General features: G+C 50.7%; 2 protein-coding genes across 6 annotated transcripts in view; one reads left to right on the top strand and one right to left on the bottom strand.

Annotated features, from left to right (window-relative positions):
- Nucleotides 1-12,178, top strand: part of SLC12A5 (solute carrier family 12 member 5) — a 38,246-nt gene extending 26,068 nt beyond the window's left edge. The window contains exons 16-26 of one of the 2 annotated variants that reach the window (XM_007115530.2): nt 163-267; nt 1,818-1,986; nt 4,438-4,633; nt 5,485-5,654; nt 6,104-6,235; nt 7,148-7,255; nt 8,182-8,304; nt 8,397-8,596; nt 8,940-8,954; nt 9,240-9,373; nt 9,584-12,178. In XM_007115530.2, the coding sequence (XP_007115592.1) occupies nt 163-267; nt 1,818-1,986; nt 4,438-4,633; nt 5,485-5,654; nt 6,104-6,235; nt 7,148-7,255; nt 8,182-8,304; nt 8,397-8,596; nt 8,940-8,954; nt 9,240-9,373; nt 9,584-9,675 (1,444 nt within the window). In that variant the 3' untranslated portion in view covers nt 9,676-12,178. The remainder of the gene's footprint in view (nt 1-162; nt 268-1,817; nt 1,987-4,437; nt 4,634-5,484; nt 5,655-6,103; nt 6,236-7,147; nt 7,256-8,181; nt 8,305-8,396; nt 8,597-8,939; nt 8,955-9,239; nt 9,374-9,583) is intronic. The other variant, XM_007115529.1, reaches the window with a different exon arrangement.
- Nucleotides 12,179-12,973: 795 nt separating this feature from the next.
- Nucleotides 12,974-25,397, bottom strand: part of NCOA5 (nuclear receptor coactivator 5) — a 30,397-nt gene continuing 17,973 nt past the window's right edge. For 3 of the 4 annotated variants that reach the window (XM_007115531.4, XM_028498761.2, XM_028498760.2), the window contains 6 exons: nt 22,513-22,839; nt 21,056-21,192; nt 19,143-19,269; nt 17,077-17,276; nt 15,386-15,706; nt 12,974-14,927 (listed from right to left, as the gene is read on the bottom strand). In XM_007115531.4, coding sequence (XP_007115593.1) covers nt 14,338-14,927; nt 15,386-15,706; nt 17,077-17,276; nt 19,143-19,269; nt 21,056-21,192; nt 22,513-22,839 — 1,702 coding nt within the window. In that variant the 3' untranslated portion in view covers nt 12,974-14,337. Of the gene's footprint in view, nt 14,928-15,362; nt 15,707-17,076; nt 17,277-19,142; nt 19,270-21,055; nt 21,193-22,512; nt 22,840-25,397 lie in introns of all 4 variants that reach the window. The other variant, XM_024128359.3, reaches the window with a different exon arrangement.

The raw sequence follows: 25,397 nt of genomic DNA, 5'->3' as shown, positions 1-25,397 counted from the left end.
AGACCGAGGGGCTGAAGCTTTGAGAAATGAGGACCGCAGGAGCGCCCTCCTTTCTGAGCCTGAGGTGGACGGCTCTGCGCTGGGGTGGCCACTTCAGGGCGGGCGGCTCTCCCTGACGCTCCTTGCCTTCCTTCCTCTTGTGATCCCCCTTCCCGGCCCCAGGGCGGAGAAGGAGTGGGGCGATGGGATCCGAGGCCTGTCTCTCAGCGCTGCTCGCTATGCCCTGTTACGCCTAGAGGAAGGGCCTCCGCACACCAAGAACTGGAGGTCAGTGGTGGAGGCACAGCGTGAGGGCTCAGCGGGGGCAGAGGCAGGGAGCAGGGCCTAACCCCCGCCGCTTGCTTTGTTTTGCTGTTGCTGAGTGGGGTTCAGCCTTGTCTGAACCCTTCCACCTACAACACCGAGGCCGAGCCGAGCTCCAGACATTTGTTCTCCGAAACCCCACCCGCCATGCCAGTCTCCTGACCGTCTATCCATCCATCCATTCATTCCATCATGCGTTAGAAAACATACATGAACGCGTGATCTATGCCCTGCCCCCTTCCTGTCTCTGGGGATGCAGTGAGCTCACAGTTCCGTGGACAAGGCATGCACACAGACAGGTAAACGTAGTACCATGTAGCATTTGCTCTGGGAGAGGGGAATCATCCACTTTGAGAGTTATAGGGCCTCTTAGAAATCTCTAGATTAATAACAATCTCCATTTTATTCACGTGACAGTCAGGGCCTAGAGAAGGTCTCAGGGGTCATGGAAGGCAGAACTGGACCCAGAAACTTCACCTCCTGCCTCTCAGCCCAGGGTGCTTTCTTTTTTTTCTTTTCAATTTATTTATTTATTTTTGGCTGTGTTGGGTCTTCGTTTCTGTGCGAGGGTTTTCTCTAGTTGCGGCGAGCGGGGGCTCCTCTTCGTCGCGGCGCGCGGGCCTCTCGCTATCGCGGCCTCTCCCGTTGCGGAGCACAGGCTCCAGACGCGCAGGCTCAGTAGTTGTGGCTCACGGGCCCAGTTGCTCCGCGGCACGTGGGATCTTCCCGGACCAGGGCTGGAACCCGTGTCCCCTGCACTGGCAGGCAGATTCTCAACCACTGCGCCACCAGGGAAGCCCCGCAGGGTGCTTTCTAACTGACTGCTCTGCAAGGCCAATCCCTCCTTCTTCTCCCTCAGGTTCATTTTGCTAAGAGTAAGGCCTGGAACGCCGAACTATGCCTAGGACATCGTTGGCTTGTCCTTGCTCATGTCTACTAAACTGGGCTTCCAGAGACTGGGGCTTTGCATAATTTGTCTGTGAATCCTCAAATGCTTAGCACAGGGTCTAGCCCAGAGTAGGTGTTTAGAGAATGCTATTAAATTGATGGGTGGCTGGCTGGCTGCAGTGGCTAAATGAATAAGGAAATGAACAGATAAATCAATGGGTAGATGGCTGAATGTGTATATGTATGGGAGGGTGGTTGGGTGAATAGGTGAATGTGTGAATGGATGGCGGTAGACGGATGTGTAGGTAAATTAACATGGATATGAGTGGATAACTGAAGGATAAAATGGGTGGGGGGGGTGGATGGATACATGGGTGAGTGAGGTAGATGGAGAGATGGATGGGTGGGTAGATGGATAGATGTGTGAGAGATGGTTGGAAGGCTTGATACTCAAGGAAATGGATGGATGGATGTGTAGGTGGATGGGTGGGTGGTGGGTGTATAGGTGGATAGGAGTATGGAGGTCGGGTGGTTAGTGAACTCACCAGTGTATGGCGTATGGGTATATGAGTTTATGGTGGTTGGGTAGGTGGTGGATGAATCATGTGACCTCGCACCCTCTTCAGGCCACAGCTGCTGGTGCTGGTGCGTGTGGACCAAGACCAGAACGTGGTACATCCACAGCTGCTCTCGCTGACCTCCCAGCTCAAGGCAGGGAAGGGCCTGACCATTGTGGGCTCTGTCCTTGAGGGCACCTTTCTGGACAACCATCCCCAGGCCCAGCGGGCGGAGGAGGTAAGTAGAGGCCCTGGTGGGAGGGCGGAAGGATGCAGCACTCAGGAAGACAGTCCTTGCTCCTTTCCACTTTCCCTCCTACCACCTTTGCCATCAGCTGGGGCTCAGGCTTTTCTGTCCTCTTCCTTGGAAGAGGAGTCCAAGGGCTCAGCAAGTGAGTTCCTTAGAATCCAACTCGCAGAACCAAAGACGATCAGAGCCGGAAGTGCCCATTTTATGGATAAGGAAACTGAGGCTTAGAGAAGTCAGGTCATTTGTTTAAGGACAGAAAACGGAGACTCACATTAGAACTGCTAGACCCCTACTCCACCTGCCAAAGCATAAATCTTTTAAAGCGTTTTCACATAGGTGGACTCTTTGGGTCCCCGCACCAAGTGGAGTCGGCAGGGTGAATATCCCTGTTTGGCCCAGGGAGAAACAGAGGCCCAGAGAGGGAAAGCAGCTTGCTGGAAGTCACGAAGGTAGCTGGAAGCATGGTCAGGATTTGAACCCGGGTCCCTGACTCTGGGTCACCTGCTCTTGTTCCCATCCCCTGGTCCATGTCCACAAAGCAGTGTACACAGCCAGTGTGGGCTGGGGCAGCTGGGCTCTGCATTCAGCACCATTGACAGGTGTCTGGTGGGTGACAGAGGAAGTGGGTTCTGTCTGCGATTCAGGTCTCTCTCCCCTCGGGGCCATGGCTAGAAGTGGAGAGAGGAAAGGGGGCCTGAGGGAGGTGATATGAGATGGGGAGGGGCACCCCTAATGGCTTGCGATGGTTGCTGTTTCTGCCTCACTGGGCTGTTCACACTGATCTGTCAGGGCCCAGGGCTGGAGGCCTCCACTGGTCCGTTTAATTCAACATGCAGTGGCTGCAAATGTGCTGTGTACCAGGCACCGGGCTAGGCCCCGGGGGGACGTGGAGAGGTAGATGACCAAATCTCAGCCCTCAAGGTGGTCACAGGCTGGTGGGGAAGACAGAACATACACAGAAGGCTCTCAAACCCGTCTGAGGTTAGAGTGAATAACTGCAGAGCAATAGAACGTGTTGAGTGTTTAGGATCTCTCAGGCTGTATATACTAAGCTCTGCTCACATCATGTTATGTCACCCACCCTCTTCCTGGACGAGGTAGCTGTCACGATGCCCATTTGACTGATGAGAAATCTGAGGCTCATAGAGGGAGGTGATTTGCCCAACGTTGCTCTGCAGTTATTAACTCTAACATAGCACCTGTCAACCTCAGGTGGGCTTGAGAGCCTTCTGTGTATGTTCTATCTTCCCCACCAGCCCATGACCAGCTTGAGGGCTGGGGTTTGGTCTTGTGCCTCTCCATCTCCCCTGGGGCCTGGCCCGGTGCACCGTGCATTCTCAGCCACCGCATGCTGAATTAAACAGGCGGGGGCAGAGGTAGAAATAGGAGCGCTTTCTTTTTTTTTCTCTTTCTTTTTTATTTTTGGCTGCGCTGGGTCTTCATTGCTGTGCGCGGGCTTTCTCTGGTTGCGGCGAGCGGGGGCTACTCTTCGTTGCGGTGTGTGGGCGTCTCATTGCGGTGGCTTCTCTTGTTGCGGAGCACAGGCTCTAGGCGCATGGGCTTCAGTAGTTGTGGCACGTGGGCTCAGCAGTTGTGGCATGCGGGCTCTAGAGCGCAGGCTCAGTAGTTGTGGCGCACGGGCTTAGTTGCTCCGCGGCACGTGGGAGCTTCCCGGACCAGGGCTCGAACCCGTGTCCCATGCATTGGCAGGCGGATTCTTAACCACTGCGCCACCAGGGAAGCCCAGGAGCCCTTTCTGTTTGACATCAGAGGCTTGGTTAAGAGTGTGAAGGATGGAGTCAGACCCCTGGACTTGAACCTCTACAGTAACATCCATTATCTGTATGGCCTGAAGCAACTCTTAATTTCTCTGAGCCTCAATTTCCTTACTTAATAAAGTGAGAGTAATAAGAACACTTCCCTCATCGTGCAGATTGAATGTGCGTTTTAAATGCACATTTAAAACTAACTTTTAAAAACTGTTAGAACCAAATTGTCTGGCTATGCAGACATGCTAACTTTTAAAAACTGTGAAAACCAAATTGTCTGGCTATGCAGAGGGGCCCAGTTTCATCGTGGTTTGGGTGGACGGGTGGTGTCTGAGGAAGGTGATGGTTGAGTTGGGCCAGGCAGGGTGTCATGGACAACGGGGTCGGCCGGGGAGGGGCTCCGGGTGGTGGGTGAGAGCTTGCAGGGGGACTGTGCGAGCAACGGCAGGGCGGTGGGAAGTGTGGTGTCCCAACATGAAGAGCTCTGACTGAGCAGCGAGGAACAGGGGCCATAGGTGATGGGGTGCCAGAGGCCGACATGATCAGAGCTGAGCTTCAGGAATGGGGGGGCTGATGGCGGGGAGAGATGGGGGCTAGGGAGGCTGCAGGGGCTGGGCAGGGCTAGGGAGGCCTGAGGCCGGTCCTTTTCTGAGCCCTCCCCTCCCTGCAGTCCATCCGGCGCCTGATGGAGGCAGAGAAGGTGAAGGGCTTCTGCCAGGTAGTGATCTCCTCCAACCTGCGAGATGGCGTGTCCCACCTGATTCAGTCCGGGGGCCTCGGGGGGCTGCAGCACAACACCGTGCTCGTTGGCTGGCCCCGAAACTGGCGGCAGAAGGAAGATCATCAGACGTGGAGGAACTTCATTGGTAAAGCTGTGTGGGCTCGGGGTGGTAGAGGGCTGGGTGGGGGTGGTTTTCCGTCTTTGGGCCTGGGGACCATTTCCCAGGCGTACCAGGTATGGAGTCGGCATATGCAGGTGATGGCGTTCAAAGCCTCCCCATGTGCCAGGCACTGTGCGGGGAGCCCGGGGACTCAGGTGTGGAGGAGGCAGTCGTGGCTCCGGCAGGGTTCACGACCCTGGGAGGAAGACAGTGCAGGGAGTGGGAAGAGCTACAGCTTTGAAGTCGCTGAGGCCCGGGACTACATCTCCCCTCTGGCCCACATCTCCCCTCTGGCCCTTCCTCGCTGTGTGACTGTTCACAAGTGCCTCACCCTCTCTGAGCATCAGATGCCTTGGTAGTAGTGGGTACTAAGTAATACAATAAGTAACACTTACAGACTGTGTTCTGTGTGCCAGACAAGTGGAGGCTTTCTCTCATTCTCTCAGCAGGCCTGTGAGGGCTAGGCATTGCTGCCTCCATTTTACTGGTGTGAAACTGAGGCACGGAGAGATTAAGGTCACGCAGCTGGTAAACCCTGAGGCGGCTTTATCGGTAGAGCCTAGTTAAAAGCTAGTTGGGAGGATCAAGTGAGCCCTGCGTGGTCGAGTTCTTAATCAGAAAGGGCAGGGGTTGTTAGCACCACTTGAACGGTGGGGAAACGGAGGCCCAGAGAGGCTTCCCCAAATTCAAACAAGCGACGAGGCCCAGGTAGATGGGGGTTTTCTGACTCCGCAGCCCAAGGCCAAGGCGGGATGGGGTGGGGGCGGGGTGCTGGGTGCCAGAAGGGGACCAGGGTCACTGTTTTACCGTCTGGCCATCTCTTTGGTCTCCTCCAGAGCTGGTCCGGGAAACCACGGCCGGTCACCTGGCCCTGCTGGTCACCAAGAACGTTTCCATGTTTCCTGGTAACGCGGAGCGCTTCTCAGAGGGCAGCATCGACGTCTGGTGGATTGTGCACGACGGGGGCATGCTCATGCTGCTGCCCTTCCTGCTGCGGCACCACAAGGTGCGCGTGCGCGTGCGTGCGTGAGCGTGCGTGCGTGAGCGTGCGTGCGTGAGCGTCCGCGTGTTTGTGTGCCCGTGCCCACATCCACGCGCAGGGTTTCTGGGCTCCGGAAGGGGTCAGCCTCCACGTGAGCTCCTGGGAAAGGGCTCCAATCCCCTCCTTAATTCTGAGGTGCTGGGAACTGAAGGTGTCTCCCCTTGCAGATGTCCTTGAATTATAAAGGAGAGCAATGTTTAACTCAAGCGAGTGATGCTTTAATGAGGGGACCCCTCATCTACGCAGAGGCGTTTTTGTAGGGAGTGGCCGCTGAGATAGAGGATTGGGGGGCTGCATGTATGCGTGGGAAGGTGTGTGGGAACGGTGAGGGACAGGGTCCTGTCTACGTTCTGGCCCTGGGTCTCCGCACTGCATCTGGGCTGGACCTTTCTGGGTCCCCTTCACCCCTCCAGGTTTGGCGGAAGTGCAAGATGCGAATCTTCACTGTGGCCCAGATGGACGACAACAGCATCCAGATGAAGAAGGATTTGACCACATTTCTGTACCATTTACGTATCACCGCGGAGGTCGAAGTGGTGGAGATGGTGAGTCCCTGGGAGCCACCTCGGACGTTTTGGAGTCCCTTCTAGACTCTTTCTCCTTGGCCCCAGAACCAAATGGGGAACCCCAACGCCCATCAGCTTGTGATGCTGGATCCCTTCCCTGCATCCCCTTTTTAGCCTCTCACATATTCACCCGAGAGCCCATCCATCCATCCATCCATACACCCTTCTCTCCTTCATAAGAATAGCCACGTCTAATAATGCTTACTACACGTGAGGCACTGTACTATGCACTTTATGTATATTACTTCTCACAGCGATCAAGGAAATAGATACAATTATGAGCATTTCCATTTTACAGATTAGGCAGTTGAGGCACAGAAAGGTTAAGTAATTTGCCCCGAACACACACTAAGTGGCAGGGCCAGGATTCAACCCCAGGCAGACTGGCTCTAGAGTCCATGCTCCTCGCACTTACACTCTACAGCCTCTTGTCTGTCCATTCCTCTCAGCTTATTTATCCATTTACCCATCTCTCTGTGTATTCGTTAATCCACCCACCTATCCGTTAATGTATTTATTCACTCACTCATCCATTCATCCATGTACATAATTCACTCATCTCTGTCCTTTTTATATTTCTCCCCCCTCTCCATTCACCCAGGTAATTAATTAATCCACTCATTCATTAATTCACCCATTCATTCGCCCCGTCCTGTGCTTGGCTGAGGGAGGGAATGAGCCGCATTGCCTTCAAAGAGCATCGCCCTCTGCTTTGTCCTTGCCTCCCACAACTGTTGATTAAACTAGGTCATTGGATAGGGAAACCCTAGGTTGGTAGAAAGAAGGGGGCCTGCCTCCCTCCCCTTGGCCTTGCGCCTAAGCTCAGAGCTCATACTTTCCCCCCCTTTCCCCTCCTCCACCCCATCCCTCCCCACCCCTGCCTGCCCACAGCATGAGAGCGACATCTCGGCTTACACCTACGAGAAGACGTTGGTGATGGAGCAGCGTTCCCAGATCCTCAAGCAGATGCATTTAACCAAGAATGAACGGGAGCGGGAGGTGAGGTCGCCCCGGCTGGGCTCGGAGAGTCTCAAGCTGCTGCCAGCTCTGGGTGTGCACAGGTTTGGGATGGCCGACTCCTGGCCATTGGCACTGCCACCTTCTGGCACTGGGTTCCCCAGCAGCAGGGGTACACACAGCAGCTGCATCTCTCAAGCCTCCCAGCCAGGATGCAGAGGGGCTTTGGCTTGCGTGACACAGATCTTCCGCTCACTATGTGACTTCTGGGGCCCAAGGGAGAATAGTGGATGTTAAATATGTATATGGATGATGATTCCTCAGGGGCGTGGGCTGCCAGTGTGGGGGACAAGGGATTATGTGATAGACCCTCAAGAGTCTTAGAGAGTGGGTAACAGATGGATATTTCAGGATGCAGCTGATGATGAGAGTTGGGGGCAAACCTCCAACTGGGTTCTCAGGGGTAACAATGATGAGCTCTCATGGGGTGTGGGTGTAAGATCTCCCCAGTGTGGGTAACGTGGGACCACTAGCCCTCTGGCATTTGAATGAAAGCCCCACCCCAGGGAGTGGGGTCCTTGGGGGAAATGAGCTATGGTAGGTACCCTGGGGGTTGGGGACGGAAGAGATCTTGGAGGTGGGTGACAGTAAAATGGTAAGAAATGGCATGTGCTCTGACCAGTCAGAACTGGCACTGGAGCGTAGTGCTAAGGTAGAGCCCAGCTGGGCCAGGTGTTAACCCTTTGGTTGCTGGATAGTGGAGAGGTCAGGGGTACCGGAGAGGGGTTGGAGTGGCCAGGTCAGTGGCGGCAATAGCTGTTTGATGTGGAAGCACTGCAATAGTTTAACAACTGGTAGGGGTCCTGAAACTGCACATCCTGGCTGAACATCAGCTCTGGGGGTAGCTCTTTGCAGGGCATGGGTAGTGATTTCCAGCAGAGCTGGCACCAACATGTGTCACTCCCTAGATCCAGAGTATCACAGATGAGTCTCGGGGCTCAATCAGGAGAAAGAATCCAGCCAACACTCGGCTCCGCCTCAACGTCCCAGAAGAGACAGCTGGTGACAGCGAGGAGAAGCCGGAAGAGGAGGTATGCAGCGGGGGTGGTTTGGCTCCAGCCAGTGGGAGCAGGAACTTTGGCCTCCAAAGGAGTCACATGCTGTCCCTTCTTTTATCCCTCAGGTGCAGCTGATCCATGACCAGAGTGCTCCCAGCTGCCCCAGCAGCTCACCGTCCCCGGGGGAGGAGCCCGAACGGGAGGGCGAGGCAGATCCAGAGAAAGTGCATCTCACCTGGACCAAGGACAAATCTGTGGCAGAGAAGAACAAGGGCCCCAGTCCTGTCTCCTCAGAGGGCATCAAGGACTTCTTCAGCATGAAGCCGTACGGGCCTGGGGGCTAAGGGCTAGGGTCTGGGGTGAGCCTACAGGCTCCTTGCTCCCCAGGGCAGAGCAAATGAGCAGAAGGGGTCCTGGCCTGGTAGTCGGAAGACCCAGCCCAGACCTTGTCCTGGTTTCCCCATCTGAGGACTCAGATTGGGCTTGACTGCTAAGGGTCAGAACTCCCAGGTGCAGGCAGTGGAAAGGCGAAGCCTGCGGGGCTGGGAGAGCGGGACCAGTTTGCACACAGGGTGGTTGATGGTGGCTCAAGTAGTCCTCAGCTTCTCCTGCTTTTTCTGACCCCTCTCTTTTTCTTCCTCTCTTTGCTTCTCTTATGTTTCCTGAAGGGAGTGGGAGAACTTGTAAGTGCTTCAGAATTTTTAACTTCTCACCTAGGTTGGCCAGGGTCCCTCCTCTTCTCACTCCACCATGAACCCTCAGTTCGTGCCCCTGACCTCTGGGGTCTCTGAATAGCCCAGCCTGGAGAAGTCTAGGGTTGGTGGTCCCTGGCTTGCAAGGACTAGATCCCAGCAGCCCAGTGCTGGGGTGGGGGGGGGGCTGGAAGGGCGACTGGATCCAACTCTCCCCTCTCCCAGCCTTACGTGCCCTCCTCCCTCCCTCTCTCCCTCCCTCCCTCCCTCCCTCAGGAACCAGTCCAACGTGCGGCGCATGCACACCGCTGTGCGGCTGAACGAGGTCATCGTCAAGAAATCCCGGGACGCCAAGCTGGTTTTGCTCAACATGCCTGGGCCTCCCCGCAACCGCAACGGTGACGAAAATTGTATCCTGGGCTTAAAATTGGGAGGAAGCGGGAGGTGGACGTCAGGGAATTTAGGTCCTGGCCCTGGGAAGGAAGAGTTGAGCCGTGTCTGCTTCAGAATTAGCACCGCGGACAGGGACGCGAACCCAGCGTTCCCCTGGCGCCCAACACGCACGACCTTAATTCCATCGGGAGGGAAGGGGACGGTCTTTCTCCTTGACGGGCGCTCAGACATGGAGTTCCTCGAGGTCCTCACCGAGCACCTGGACCGGGTGATGCTGGTCCGCGGCGGCGGCCGCGAGGTCATCACCATCTACTCCTGAGAGCCAGGACCTGCCACCCGGGCCCGAGCGCGTCCGGCCCGCGCGGCCCCGGAGCCCTCGCCGCGCCCCCCGCCGCTGTCACCGTTTACATACAGACCCTGTGCCCGCGCCCTGGCCCCCTTCCCCGCTGCCTGAAGCCTGGAGGCCACGTCGGTCGGGGCTGCTTGGAGAGGACCGCCCCGCGCAGAGACCAGAGCCCCGAGCGCCCCGTTGGCGCGTCGCCCTGTCGGCCCCGGCTGCCCTTTTTCTAAGCCCGGCCTCGCCCCGCCGGAGGAGACGCTGCAATAAAGGTCGGAGGAGGCGCAGAGAGGAGCGGAGCTGGGCCTTTGAGGACCCCCGGTAGTCCGCGCGGCCCTTTCCCTCTCTTCCCGCGCCCCGCCCCGTCCTCGCTCTGCACCCCTCCCCCGGCGGCCCGGAGGGCGCGGGGTGGGGAGGCTGCGCTCCGCCGTCTACGTCACTTGTCTTCGCGCGGCCAAAGGCGCCGGCCGGCCGAGCCTATACATAGTGTACAGGAGACATCGCGTGTATTTTTAACGTCCCCATATTTCTGTGACTAGAAGCGCAACGGACTTCTCTTCTCGCCACTGTCGAGCTCTCCCGCTGGGGGCGCCCAGGGAAGGCGGAGGCCTCGGGAGGCTGGGTTTTCCTTGACGTCCGAGAGTTTGAGAGCAAAAGTGCTTTAGGCCCAGGCGGGCGTCGTGGTCCCTCGACACCCCCTCGACGTCTCCTCACCCTTTCCGCGCGCCCTTGGCTTCCGACCCTTCCCTCTAGTTCTTCTCGGAGACGAAGTGAGACAAGTGTCCCGCTTTTCCTGGATTCGCCTCCCAGCGGAGTGAGCTTCCACTGTGGCTGCAGAGACGGGCGCAGCCTCTTCTCATCGGCTCTTATGCAAGCTGGGGCCAGGATAGGGGAGGGGCGCTCCTCAAGGAAGAGAAACAGAGAGAGGTCCTCGCCCCACCGAGGAAGCCACGCCCCGGTGCCTTCGCTGGGGGAGCAGGCGTCTCTCCTCAATCGGCTTGTCGCCTGCTCCCCCATCCCATGGCTCTTCGCCAAAGACTGAAATTGGGGAGTTGGAGGGCGTCCCTTCCCCTGGAGTTTCCTCCCTGGGACAGATGAGGGAGGCGGGGGCGGTTCTGGGTTGGGGGCCGGACCCACCGGGGAGGCCCCAGCGCTGTCCCTGATGTTCCCTCCTCTGTCTCCATCTGGCAGCTCTGGCCTCGGGGACCCAGCCGCCTTCTCCGCGTCCCGGGGCCCGGCCTCGCTGCCTCTAGCTGCGTCTCCCAGGCACCTGGGCGTGGGGGAGGGCTGGAGTCGCCGTGTGCTTTTGCTCTTAGCGCCTCTCTGCCCTCCTCCAACTAGGACCCAAGGCCTTTGGCTTCTCCAACACCAGTCCTTGGCGCTTCTGCTCCGCCAGCCCGGTTGGAGGTGCCCTCTACCCTTAGGGAAACCGCATTGGCCGGGTTCCCTTCCCCCAGGGCACCTTACTAAGGGGGCAGGCACTGCATGCTCGTTCCAGCGCCCTCTGGGACTGGGTACAGTACCTTCAGCCCCAGGGCCCTGAACTTTGCACCTAGTTAGACATCCTGCCCACCTCCCAGAGCTGAGGCTACTGGGTACTCCTGACCTCACCACCTCCTTTCCTTTGAGCCCAAGGCAGAGCTGGAGCTGGTGCCACCTACACTGGGCCAGGTGTGGCTGGAGGTAGGTTTGGATGTCTGCCGGTTAGGCCAAGGCCCCTCTGAAATTTGATCAGGGGGCTGGATAGATTCTTCCGGGAAGTAATCAGAAGTCGGAGGTATTAGACACCAGCACTCCTCACCCTCATCCTCCAAAGAACCTCCCTCTGACAGACGCAGCTGGGTCTAGCCTTCTGGGGGCCTGAGCACTCCTGGGCTGAAGTGGTGGGCTAGGCAGAAGGGAAAGGAGGTATATTAACATCAGTTAGGGAACCAAAGTTGCACTATCTGGGCCTAGACTGTCTGGTTGGCAAGAGCAGTTTCCGTTGATGAAAACAGACATCCCACAACAAAACCCCAAGTTTTCTGTGCTACATGTGCAATATTTGTTATGAACGTTATCACACGTCACTCATCAAATTATCTTTATAATCATGTAGCTAGATGTTTCATGTCCATTCAAGTGACTTTTATTCTGAGTGCAATATTTCAATAGCCTTGTAGTGATAACTAGTGTTGCTTTTGTTTTAGACGATCTATGTGCAGGGCAATGCAATGAAGTTGAAAACCCTTGTAAATAGGAGAGGTTGCAAACCAAATCAAGAGTATTTATTACTATTATTAGGCCTGCCTTTAACTTTCCGTGTGTTTCAGTATTCCGCATTCTGCCTCAGTACCGATCTTGTGTTCTTTGTGCCAATATGAAAAGGAGAGGGTTGGTTCTTTCCTTTATTGTTGAATGCTCCCATTTAATGCTTTATAGCTTTTATGTATTAATTTTTTAGACTCCCGTCTGCACAAAATGCAATAAAAATAATTTTATTATACCCTTCACAGCCTGAGGTGTGCTGTTTGGACACTCCAGGGGGAAGAATTAGTAGGTGGGAAGAGGGGTGTTAAAGGTGGCCCTCCAGGAGGATCCTAGACTCTTAATCAGAAATACTGACCACCACTCCAGGTGGGTTGCCTAGTGTACTGATAGTTCTGGGGCCCTGTCCTAGAGGGACAAAGGCACTAGCAGCAGGGGCACTGCACCCACAACATCTCCTATGAGACGGAGGGCACTTCTAGGTCAGGCTCAGCACTGTCAGCATCTTGGTCCCTAATCCACTGGAGGCCTTGTGCCAGTCACTTCACCACACCCACTCCAAGTTTCCTCATGGGGCTCTCTATTAAATGCTCTCCAGAGCTCCCACCTGTGACTCTGCTTCTGCCAACTCCTTGCATAATGGGCTGGACAGAGGGCAGCAAGTGAGACAAAATCAAAACAGGAGAGCACCCCACTCTCCACTCACCTTTGGCCAGAAATGGCCTCTTCACAAGTCCTGTTTTCCTTTCCTAGAATAAGAGGACAAGCCTCTGACACAATGCAAGTCTGCCACAAACAAGGATGTTTACATAGCATTATAATTAACCAGCAGGCTTTTGCTCTGAACTGTACCAGGTGAGCTGCCTAAGAAGAGAAGCTAAGGTTCAAAGAGGTTTTGAGGCCTGACTGCAGACTCATGGCAGACCGAAACCAGTCAGTGCTGTCCGGGAACCTCACCTTCAAACTCTGGGAAGGAATGCTCACAAAGAGGCCCTGCAGATATTCACACCCAAAAAAGACAACACAGCTTTCACTTTTTCGTTTTAATTAAAAAGTAATCATCTCATCTTATTAACAACACAAAAGTTCCAAAGAGGAAAAAAAACACTATATAACACAAACAGGTCAGAACATAAAATGCTGCCATCTGGGGACCTTGAGTTTTTTGAAACCACTGTTTACTCAGGCACTGGCAGGGACTCAGGTGAAGTCACTGCTCTCCCTCGTTTCTGCCAGGGGCCCCTTGAGACTGATCCACAAGGCTCTAATGAGCACCATCCCTAGGGAGAGGGCAGCTTCCTTTGTTTCCATGTAGAGCAGCAGCCATAAGTCCTCCCTCTAGTAACTTCACTCTGGCTCAAAAAATTATGAACAGCCTCCTGTATCAAGAACATGTCCAGCTACCAAAAGTCTGACATCAAAATGGTCCCTATCTCCTGCTGCTTAGAAAACAGAACAGGAGCCTGATTTTTGAGCCAGAGCTCAAAGCAATCACTGAAGAAAATGGGTGTTCACTGCCAGAGTCTAGAGTTGCCTTCTCAGAGCCGATTCCATGAAACTACAACTGGTGAGGGAGAGGCTAACAGAAATATTAGGGGGTAAGAGTGGCTGGGGCCCAGATTCACAGTTTGTGTTAAACTGCTGGTGACTGGAGCTGTGCAGTCCACGGGAGATCTTTCATTGAAATGAAAGCCAAACAGAAAAAAAGAGAAAACCAAAAACCAACAACCCTGGGTCAGGCAGAAAAGCGGCCGGCTTGGCCCCTCAACAACTCCAGTAGTTGAGTAGCCAGCCGGCTTCTGAGTCCTCAAGCAGACCCCACGTTATGTGGGATGGGGTAAGAGGACACCGTACCCACCAAGCCCAACCTGCTGCTCTGGAACCCTACACAGGAGCTACAGACAGGAGCTCGAGCTCTGGTGGGCCTGTGCGAGGCTGGACACCCGTGGTAGGTTCAGAATGAACAAAGGCAGTGGCTCTCAACATGAAAATGCTACCCCAAGCTCACCCAGCTGGGGCTCGGCTGCTTCTTCCTCCCCCGCCCCACATCCAGCTGACAGAAAGACAACTGAAATACAAATGGAGCCCAGACACCTATACTGCCCATGACCCCAGAGATATTTACTTTCTACCAAAAAAACCCACAAGAAAACAAAAACAAATCCCCCCAAACCCCCACCCCACCACCAACAAAATACACCTCCAGTGCAGTATAAACTTGGACTCTGGAAAGGGTAAGCAACATAGCCTCGGGCAGAAGAGAGCAGATGGTAGAAACTTACGACATTCGATGTGGACCTGGATAGGTGTAGAGAACATCTTCCAAATAACTCTATTTAGAACGCAATAGGTGGGAGGCCAGAGGAAGAGGGGACCAGGGGTAGTTGAGATTTAGCCTCAGTAATGCCTCTGGTATGATCCCATGGGGGCCTGGGGCCGCCCCACCTGTGCTGTGGTCTGGCTAACCAGGTGGGAGAGAGCAGGGCCACTCTGGATCAGAGTGTCCAGAGCCTTCTGTACACTTGGATTGTCAAAGTTGATACCTGTGGAAGACACGGGCCTCTGGCTAGCCAAGTTGCTGGCGGGCGCCAGGCGAGTGGAAGGCTGGCCAAAGAGCCCCTGGGAAGGAGCCCCAGGCCTGGGGCCCATGTTCCGAGCAGATCCTGCCTGTCCCAAAATGTTTGGAGGCTGATTGCCAGAGGCCTGTGATCTTTGCTGAGGCTGGCTGTTCGCTGCTATGGAAAAATTCTGGTTCTGGGTGTTTCCGGCAGCAACTGAGGGGGATGAAGAGCTGCTATTGGCCGCAACCGTGCCACTATTGAAGAGGCTGAGGATTTTGGCCTGAAGCTCTTGCTGGGAGGTGGGGGGTGCCGCTGGAGTGGGTGTAGCAGAGGGGAGCACTTGGCCGCTCTGGAGCGGTTGGGAGCTTGGCTGTGTCTTCAACGAGGCACCCGAGGTCGCCCCGAGTGGCTGACGGGAAATCGGGCCTAGAAGACAGAAGTAGGAGGTATCTGGTTGAAAGTACCCTCCACAGGCAGGAGGCTTAGCAGCCCAGGGAAGAACAACAATCACTGATCACAACAATCACATAGTACACAGACTATAACATCAATTTCCCAAAGGGGCCACTTCATGGTATGTGCTTTTCCCAGAAAACAGCTTCGTTCCTCCAGACAACTACTTAAAGAAAGAAGGGCGTCCACCTTGGTTCCCAGGGAGCCAGCATACTAGCCCACCCACCCCATTAACTACAGGGATCAGAATTCGGAGCCCAGATCTTAAGGTATCATGACACCAGCAGGGATGGCCCATGGGAGAGCCCAAGGGATGCGCTCATTTCCCTTGCCCACCCCAAAGAGCCCTGGGCCTGCCCCCTCCCAACAGAGCCTGGGGATTAGAGAAATGCAGAGTCAGAACTTCACCTCGGCCCTGCCACGTAGCTCACCAGGCAGAGAGTCGGCGCTGCTCCTCATCAGCCGCTCCTTCCGCTCTCGAAGGTAGTTGATGATCTTGTCGGTCTCTTCAGCAGTGAGGTACCTGTTGTCGGCCAGCAGGTTGATGAGGCTCTGGATGGCTGGAGGGTGCCCCCCGCGCAGTCCCTCCTCAGGGCCTCCCCGCTCTCTTTCCTGGAGGAGGGCTTCATCGGCCATCTTGGCTGCCTGTCTGGCAATCTCCTCGCGTTCCTTCTCCCGGCACTCATTCTTATAGCGCTCATAATTTCTGGCCACCAGCACCATGGCATCTGCCTGGGGCATGTTGCGATGCTCTGTAGGAGGGAATGACATGAGTTATTTTCTCCCATGACAGACTTGAGTGCCCACCTCCCGGACTCTACCAAGCCCTTCCTAACCTCAAATGAGCAAGAAAACCATTTCAGTGACAAAAAGCCTTGGGATGGGGATGGGGAGAGGTTGGGAGAGGAGGGGGATGAAGGCTGGGAAGATAGGTGAATGGATTTCTTTGGTGGGCAACAGACACTCTTGTACAGAGCTAGTTCTTTGGGGAATTCTTAGATCACAGACATGTAGTAAAAACCAAAGAAACATGACAGTCTCTCACAGATTCAAAAAGACCATGTGGAGAAAAACCACAGGAGGCAGGCCACGGGGGTCCAAAAAGCCCTTCTGTAAAGCCTGGCTCTCTACTGTGCTCCTAAGGATAGAGCTGTTTTTTTTAATTCGTCAGTTCAAAAGGTTACGGATTAAGATCAAATTGTGACCCTAAATAACCTCCTCTCCTCACCCCTGGGCAACAATGATTTACAGGGTTGTGAGAAGACTTCTCAGCACTTGATATAAATGTCTTCACACATCTTGAGGACGGTTCCTCAGAAAGACAAATGACCCGCTGGAGAGGCTTCTACACTCCATCCTTATGGGTAAAACTGGTGAGGCAAACAGACAGCCCCAGGGTGGTGGGAAAAGCGAAAGGTTTGTGCTGTGACAGCAAGCAATGAGCAGGGAATCAGCTGGCTGAGTCTCAACGATCTGGGAGCAAAGGACTAAAAGCTACTTCAGGGAAGGACTTCAAGGAACCTACTCTGGGCCTCCAGGAGCTCAGGGCCTCCTCCCTGTTCTCACAGCCCCTCCCCCCACTTCTCTAGCACACTTACAAAGAGTGTCCTAATTGCCTGTTGTATGCTTTGTCCCTCATTAGAAAAGCTGGTGAAAGCAAGGACTCTATTGCATTCAGTGTAGTATGTGCCAGAGCTGCGCTGGAGCTGGCCCTCACTGGTGAGAGCAGACTGTGTGCATCCCTTCCCAACTTGCCCTGAAGTGACTTCATGTTGGCAGCTTGATATAGAACCCAGTGGGAGTATTTACACCATGGAAATCAGCAAATGCTATAAACCACACCGCCCCCCGCCACCCCAGAACTGCTTGTTAAACATTTGCCAGCACATCACTGTATATACCTAAGTGCTAAATAATAATGTGATATACAGCAGGCCCAGAACTGTATCCAGTGAAAGAATATCAGACGACTAAATGACTATGCAAGTCTCTGCCGTGCACTTATAAAAGGGCCCTACCACATTTGAGCTGAAATACATTTACCTAAAACCTGAGTAAGGCATAAAAACATTAATGGACTAGTGACTACTTCTGAAATTCTGACCCGCTTGGGCCTCCATACCTTGTGGGGTTCCAAACATGATGTTGACTGTACAGGAGCGGTGAATCTGGTGTTGCTGGGTGATGACAATAGCAAAGGGAGACCCTCCCCTGCTAACATCCTCCAAGGCTTGTGACAGTGACACCTCTGTGTTGAGGAAGATCAAGTCCACTACCATGCCTAGGTCTCGAACCTTCCGCCCCACAGATTCAGCATAATCTCTGTAGAAACAAACAGGATCCAGGTGAGCACTCCCTGACCAACTCCCAATCTGCACACTGTGGCACCTCAGCTAGCTGTGTGAGCTCCTATGAAGACTTCAAATCCTAGCTCTACCAGTGTCTCCCTAGCGCCCTCTTCAGGCTCCAAGAATCTAGACCAATTCCTTCTCTATATTGGCTCAGAATGGTCACACATAGAGTTGCCAACAGCACAGTATTTAGTACCCAGGTCCTTCTCTTGATTCTCTAGTCTGATGGTCATTCCTAAACACCATCCTGATGCCTAAGACTTGTAACACATGTCCGTCTTTGTAGAGGCTGCACAACATAGTGGGAAAAGCATGGGTTTTAAATGCTAGAAAGACAGGTTTGGATCCTACCACTAACATTTACTTGCAAAGTTGAAGCTTTAAGCAAGTCCCTTTACCTCTTACAAACCTCAGTTTCTTTACCAGTCAGACAGGATTAATATGGCTCAGCTCATACGTCACTTCCTTGACTTTCTCTGCAATCTAAATCAGATCCTTGATATATTTCTTATAAGACACATCACCAATACATTTATTTCTGTCATTTGTCCAACTAGGGTATAAGCTCCACAAGAAGGGGCCATGTGTGTTTGCTTATTAGCATTACAGCTCCAGGACCTAGCACCTGTCACACATAGAAAAAATTTGATGAGTGAATACACATGAAACAGGATTACTGTGAAGATTAAAAAAATTATTTAAGTGCCTAGCATGTAGTAGTATGGAGTAGGTGCTCAGAAAATGACATTATCATGAGTCAAAAGGGGGGGGGGGCAAAAAAAAAAGCCAGCTGCAAGTTAAAGCAGCATCTGTTTCTAAACAAGGCAGCCCAGAGCCTGTGAATGCTGCCTGCTGCTTGGTGTCTCAACACCTATTTCCCTAGTCTCTGCCTTGAAATCAGCTCTTTAACCCCAAACTGCTAGAAAATACATGAAGTTATTCACTAACCACTTGGGGAAAGGGAACATAGCTACTCTCAAACTTGCAAGCCACTATATACTCCCTTCTACACCTCTGCTCTGCTTCTTCAAGGAAAGAATGTGAAACAGAGGTAGAGTAAAATACTGCTATGAACTCTGGCTTGGCTAGCATGGTCACCTAACAGCTCTGCAAGGCCATGGCACTTCACAAAAAAAGCCTGGCTCTTGGCTGACAAATGCAGAGACGTATGCCTTCCAAAGTACTGGGGATTCGGTGTTGTCTCACAAAGGGGACATTTATTGCTTTGCCTGACCAGCATATATTCCCCTCTTTGATTTTCCTTGGGAAGGCAACCCTTTCCCACTCAGTCCACATGGTTCCACAGGGCTAATCCCACTTTTAGCTCTAGGGGTGGGCACATGACCTAGCCCTGGCCAATCAGGGCATCCCAACACTGCTGGTCAGAGTGATAGTTCAGGGATGGGAAAGTAAGCCTGGGAAATCCAATGAGAAACAATGCTAGGACTTCAGGTGGAAGCAATGGGAAAGAGCAGCTCTCTTTCCAGTGGTTTGCTGAGCTAAGAAGATACATGTCTAGAGCCAGTGCTGTTCTGCCTTTTTGAGTAGAAAGCTTGTCTGAGAGTGAAGGCAACAGAGAGACCAAGTCTTTATGACAGTGTGACCCTGTATGTGGCCATGCCTGAACTTCCCAGTCAAGCAAACTAAAAATTTCCCTTTGGGCCTAAGCCAGTTTGCAATGGGTCTTCTGTCACCTACAAGTAAAAGAACCCTGGTTAACACAGTATAACAATGCCAGAGTACACAGCCCAAGTTAAGTGGGTGCAGCTGCCAAGGAACCTGAATTTCTCTTCTGATCCTTCTCCTCACTCAGTAAAAATATCCAAAGGGTTCTTACTTAGTCTGCTTGTTGACCACAATCACAGAACAATCAACAGGCCTCTCAGCATCAAAGCGTCTCTGGATTTCCTCAAAATACTGACGATAAAGCTCTTCTCTACGCCGTTCCTCACGTTTCAAACGCTCTGCAGGATGACACCAGAGAAAACAAACATGGATCGTGCCTTTCTATAAAAATAAGTCACAGGCCTTATTTTCAATCCTAAGCTACTTGTAGGCAAAGGTCATCACACACACACACACACACACACACACACACACACACACACACTTCTCTGAATTAATCCTCTAGACTACCTCCTAAAAATAACCCTTTTAATTATTATTATTATTATTATTTTTTGCAGTACGCGGGCCTCTCACTGCTGTGGCCTCTCCCGTTGCGGAGCACAGGCTCCAGACGCGCAGGCTCAGCGGCCATGGCTCACCGGCCCAGCCGCTCCGCAGCACGTGGGATCCTCCCGGACTGGGGCACGAACCCGCGTCCCCTGCATTGGCAGGCGGACTCCCAACCACTGCGCCACCAGGGAAGCCCAACCCTTATTATTATTTTTTACTATTATAAATTCATTGAAATGGAATGATTGGAATAAATGGCATGGTTGTTTTAATCTCATACATGCTGCCAAAATGCCCTCTAGAAAGGCTGTTACTAATTTATCCTTTCACAGGGGTGGAGCACCTAAGTGCTATTTCTCCACATCTTAGTCAACATTGAGTATTGTCATTAAAAAACAAAACAAAACAAAAAACAAACCAAAAAAACCTCCTGCCAACTTGATAGGTAAAAGATGGTATTTCATTATTATTCTAATTTTCATTTTTGGGACAACTATTTAAGTCCCCTATTGACAGGTAATTGTAATTAAAAAAAAAAATCAGGCCATAAACAAACAAACACAACCCCCCCCCCAAAACAAACAAACAAAATCAGACAGTAAAGTGTAACTTTTGTAACAAATTAAAAATGAGGTTCTTGGGCTTCCCTGGTGGCACAGTGGTTAATAAGAGTCCGCCTGCCAATGCAGGGGATGCGGGTTCGGGCCCTGGTTCAGGAGGATCCCACATGCCGCGGAGCAGCTAAGCCCGTGCGCCAAAACTACTGAGTCTGTGCTCTAGAGCCCACGAGCCACAACTACTAGCCCACATGCCACAACTGCTGGGGCCCGTGCACCTGGAGCCCGTGCTCTGCAACGAGAAGCCACTGCAGTGAGAAGCCCACGCACCGCAACGAAGAGTGACCCCTGCTTGCTGCAACTAGAGAAAGCCCGAGAGCAGCAATGAAGACCCAACGCAGTGAAAAAGAGAGGGAGAGGGAGAGGGCGGGGGGGGGGGAGAGGGGGAGAAGGGGGAGAAGGGGGAGAGGAAGGAAGGGAGGGAGGGAGGGAGGAAGGAAGAAAGGAAGGAATAAAAGAGGTTCTTGACTTGACCAGGTGTAAAACAATCTAAAAATCTTTAAAGATGTATTGAATATATTGAGAAAATCAAGGCTTTTATCAATAAAAAACATGTTTGTCTTTACCTAAAAAGTAGATGCTGTTAGGTAAAAATTATAAATAAAACAAAAGCCCCCACATACTACATAGGTAATGCAAACAGTTTTAGTTACTTGGTCAATAAGCAAAAAAAAAGCAAACGACCTCTTCTGCTCCCATCTTTTGTTCATTTATTTTCTTATTGCTGGAATTTCGTATTTATTTCTTCTTGTTCGATGACTAAACCAGATGATGGTACTACTTCGCATTTAAAAAATGATTTTCAAGCTGAATGTTCTCTACACATGAATATTTGTATTTCTTCTCTTTGTGAATTGCTTAGCCAAGTCATTAGCCCCTTTCCAGTTGGTTATTAGCTTCCGCCTTCTTTTGTAAAGTGTCCTACCAGTGCTAAGTGCTGTTTCCGCTACTTTACCTTTTGCACGAGACTGACTTTCTGGGCCTGGAGGGCCTCGTCCGTCAAAGCTGTCTCTGTAACGGTCAAAGTAAGAGTCATCCTTCCTCCTGCAATAGTCATCCATTCGCAGGTATCGGTCGTAAGAGCCTTCTCTCCTGAAAAGTTAAAGAAATGTGCGCAAAGTTAAAAGTCTTATCCTGCAAAAATCAAATACAGAGAATTCTTCAAGACCCAGTTGTCTGCGAGGAAGTAAAGCACAGTAAGGCATAGGACTTAGGGATCAGACAAACGAAATTAGTATCTGGGACTCACTGCTTATCAGCTCTGTGGCTGGGACTGAGTTAACCTACCTTCCAAAATGACTGGGAGGATGTACAGAAAGCTCTCAGCATAAAGTAAGCTCCCTGGCCTAAAGTAAATACAAAATAACTGGTAGTAATTATTGATATTAGTTTTGAGGAACCATTCCATGCCCCCACCCCAAGCCTCCTTCCCTGTGCTTTTGAAAAATTATGGTTAAAAACCAAAACAAAAAACCAAAAAAATCCACATAAATAATTTTTCATCACCCCGAACAGAAACTCAACCCCCTTTGCTGTTACTCTGTCTCTAAGAATTTGCCTTTTCTAAATACTTCATATAAGTGAAAACATGTATTTGTCTTTTGTGTCTGTCGGGCTTATTTCACATAGCATAATGTTTTCAAGGACCATCAAGGTTGTAGCAGGTGTCAGAATTACCTTTCTTTTTATGGCTGAATAATATTGTTTTATGGATATATCACATTATTTTGTCCATCTATAGATGGACATTTGAGTTGTGTCTACTTTCTGGCTACTGTGAATAGTGTTGCTATGTACATTCACATTCATCTGTGTGAGTTCCTCTTTTCAATTCTTTTGGATACATATTCAGGAGTGGAACTGATGGATCATTAATTCTACTATATTTAACTTTTTGAGGAACCGCCAAACTTTTTCACAGTGGCCATACTATACATTCCCACCAGCAATGTATGAGGATTCCAGTTTCTCCACACCTCGCCAACACTTTTTTAAAAAAATTAATTATTATAGCCATCCTAGTAGGTATGAAGTGGTATCTCATTGTGGCTTTAATTTGCATTTCTCTGATAACTAAGTATGTCAAGCATCTTTTCACATATTTATTGGCCTTTGTGCATCTTCCCTGTGGTTCTGCATGGCCAAAACAATTTGTACTCCATCTTTTTTTCCATTTGCAAGATGCTGCCTTTCAGAGGCCACAAGGAGAGACCCAGATTCATTCACTAAGCACAGTTCATCATCATTCACACATTCACCAAATATTTATTAAGCAGCACATCTACCATTTGATAGACATTGGAAATATAGGGCTGATAAAGTCATTGCTATACAGAGCTTTTCATTAGTTCAGCAGAACACACATAAAAAAGACCATTACAAAAAAACCAAGCAGAACAGCTGTACAGGTACCTGTACATGGGATCTCGGGAGTCTCTCATATCTCTGTATCTGTCGTACATGGGGTCCCGGTGATCTCGAAAATCCCTAGAGTCTCTTAGGTCACGAAAGTCTCTAGGATCCCTCATGTCCCGAGCATCACGCATACTCCTGCTGTCTCTGTGATCCCGAATGTCTCTGCTCTCTCTGTGGTCCCGCAAATCTCGGGGGTCTCGCATGTCTCTGCTATCTCGAGCATCCCGGCCATTTCTGCCATCCCTGGGCTCTCTTCTTGGACTTCCTCGAATGGGGGATCGATCGCGTCTTGTATCTCGGCTGTCTCCAAAACCATATGGATCCCTGTGGGAGGTAGCAAGAAGATGCTAAGACAAAGAAATTGAAGTAGCCAACCTTTCAGCTCTTGATTGGAGGAAGCCCCCACCCTCCAAGCATTTTTCTCTAAAATACAGCAGTCAGTGAGAACATGATTAAAATTTTAAGGATAGTTACCATCTGGTCAGCAAATAAAGACTAGTAGGTTCTAGAATCTCAAAAGATTAGGATATTGAGGGAAGAATGTATGATCCAGAGTCAAAGGTTCTGACTGGGATCATAGTGTTTATCAGGCTTCAGGGGGTAATTCAGTATTCTGTATACATGTCAAACTATCATCTCCATCTCAACAGGTTTTCAAAGTGAACGTGTCTTCCCCCAGAAGCTATTTCCTCCCATCAGACTTGATCGAAAGAGACTTTAAAAGGGGCGGAACGTTGCGTGTGCATGTGTGTGTCATAATAAGACTCATGAAGAAAAAATGAGCAAATGGCACCATCTCATACAATAACGGTGATCAAAGGCGTTGTCCTTAAAGTACAGAAAACGTCACTTAAAACATCTAGCAGGATTAATCAAATTAAGGGGAAAAAAGAAAGAAGTACAATATGAGACATAGAGTCAGGTACAGGAACACTCGGTTTCTCTACCTTAACATACTTATTGAGAAGTGGTCTCTCTCAGTCTGAGATTTATGTAGAACCTGGTTCCTTTTTGCCAAGGTGTTGTTTAAAAAACAAAAACAAGAAAAACAACAACAACAACAGTATTTGAAGTCACAGGTATGTTGGGCCTGATCTGCTTCAATATGCTTCATGAGACATTCCACCCAGCTGGGAACTCATCCCCAACATATCTAAACTTAAACTTCTTATTCAACCCAACCAGGCCCAGACTGACTTTTTCATTTCTGCCTAAAATCACCTTCCCATTTACCATGGTTTAAGTTCTTGAAAGTTAACTGATTTTTCTTCTCTATCCCCATTAAGTCACTTGAATCCTGTTTGTTTTTCTTGTTCATTCTCATTGGATTTCTAAATTCAATCCAAACTCTTATTTTTATGCTGGCACCACCAAGAGCTTCCAAAAAACAAAACCAAAACCCCATCTTCCAGATTTCAATTCATTCATCAAATACCAGATTAACCATCTGAATTTCCACCTGTTACCAACTGCAGCTTGGCTATCACGCTTCTGGGCACCCTTCCCTAACAGATCTGGCCCCTTTGCATTTATTATTTCTCCCCCATTTCCGGATCTAACCTCCTTAGTTCTACTTAAGCTGTTCTTATGACTTAACTCACACTATGCATCTCAGTATTTCTGTTCATACGGCTTTTCAACATGGAATGTTCTTCCTGCACTAACTCAGGTATCACCCAATCCTCAAAGGCAAGTTCATGTCCCATGTCTTCCAAGAAATCTCTAATCTCTAGTAACCGCTGATCTCTCCTCCTGCTAAATTCTTAGAGCACTTACTATTTCTATTACTCATCTTGATCTGGTTTACCTTTTTACGACGTCTTGTGTGACCCACTTTAAGGATTACCTCCTCCGTAAATTAACCTGCCCTGAACTCTTGATCTTTTCCAACAAATATGCTCCTCCTCCATTCTTTTCCATCTCATCTACCTACTCAGTTGCTCAAGCCAGGAAACTGGATGTCATCCTTTCTTTAAAGTCGCATCCACTCTTCCAATCACATTTCCAAATTCTGTTAACTCTTTCTCGGAAATTGATATCCATTCTGCCCGTTTCTTTACCTCTATAAGGTACCGCTGAAGACCAACCCCAAACCATCTCTCCCCAAAACCACAGCAAGAGCCTTCTAAAGTAGTCTCCTCACCTCTCCTCTTGCCTGTTTCCCAATCTTTCTCCAGATTACTCTAAAGTGATCTTTTACATACATAAAACCCTTCACTGGTTTCCCACAGTATTTCGAATTCAGTCTCAAATCTCTACTGAGGCTAGTAAGATTCTCCCTGGCCTTGGCTCCTGTCTTCTCCGACCTAGTCTCACCTTCTCCCTAGTTCACCACTTTCTTACCATACTGACCTTTCAGCTATAACTAGTCAAGGTTTTTCCTGATGCCTCTACTTGAGTAGCAGGAATGAATCCATACTCATTTTCCAGGTCTCAGGCTTAAGTATCCCTTACTCCCTGATTCTGTTAGTTTAAAAGTTTATCTTCTGTCCCTAAATCCTGGCCACTTTCTCTCATAGCTCTTTGTTTTCACTCATTTATCACAATTTGACATCATTTATCACAATTTGACGTCACGTATCAATTTACTTGTTTAATGTCTGTTTGCCCTACTAGACTGTAAGTCCATGAGGACAAGGACTGTCAGTTTCACTCTCCATGATACAGCCACCACATAGGTTTATATTGTCTGGCATGTAGCAGACGCTCCATGAATATGTTAAATGAGTCTTGCTCTGCACACATATTTCTACTGCTGCACTTATCATACTGTTCTGTAGTTATTTGTTTACATGGCTTCCCTACCAAACAGTAAGCTCTTCCGAATGCTCTGTATCCATAGGACACAGAACAGAGTTCAGTAAATGTTTAATGAATTGTTC

Source organism: Physeter macrocephalus, chromosome 14 (genome assembly GCF_002837175.3).
Source record: "Physeter macrocephalus isolate SW-GA chromosome 14, ASM283717v5, whole genome shotgun sequence".
Taxonomy (NCBI): domain Eukaryota; kingdom Metazoa; phylum Chordata; class Mammalia; order Artiodactyla; family Physeteridae; genus Physeter; species Physeter macrocephalus.
Note: the sequence above shows the minus strand (reverse complement) of the source record. Positions and strands in the feature narration are given on the sequence as shown.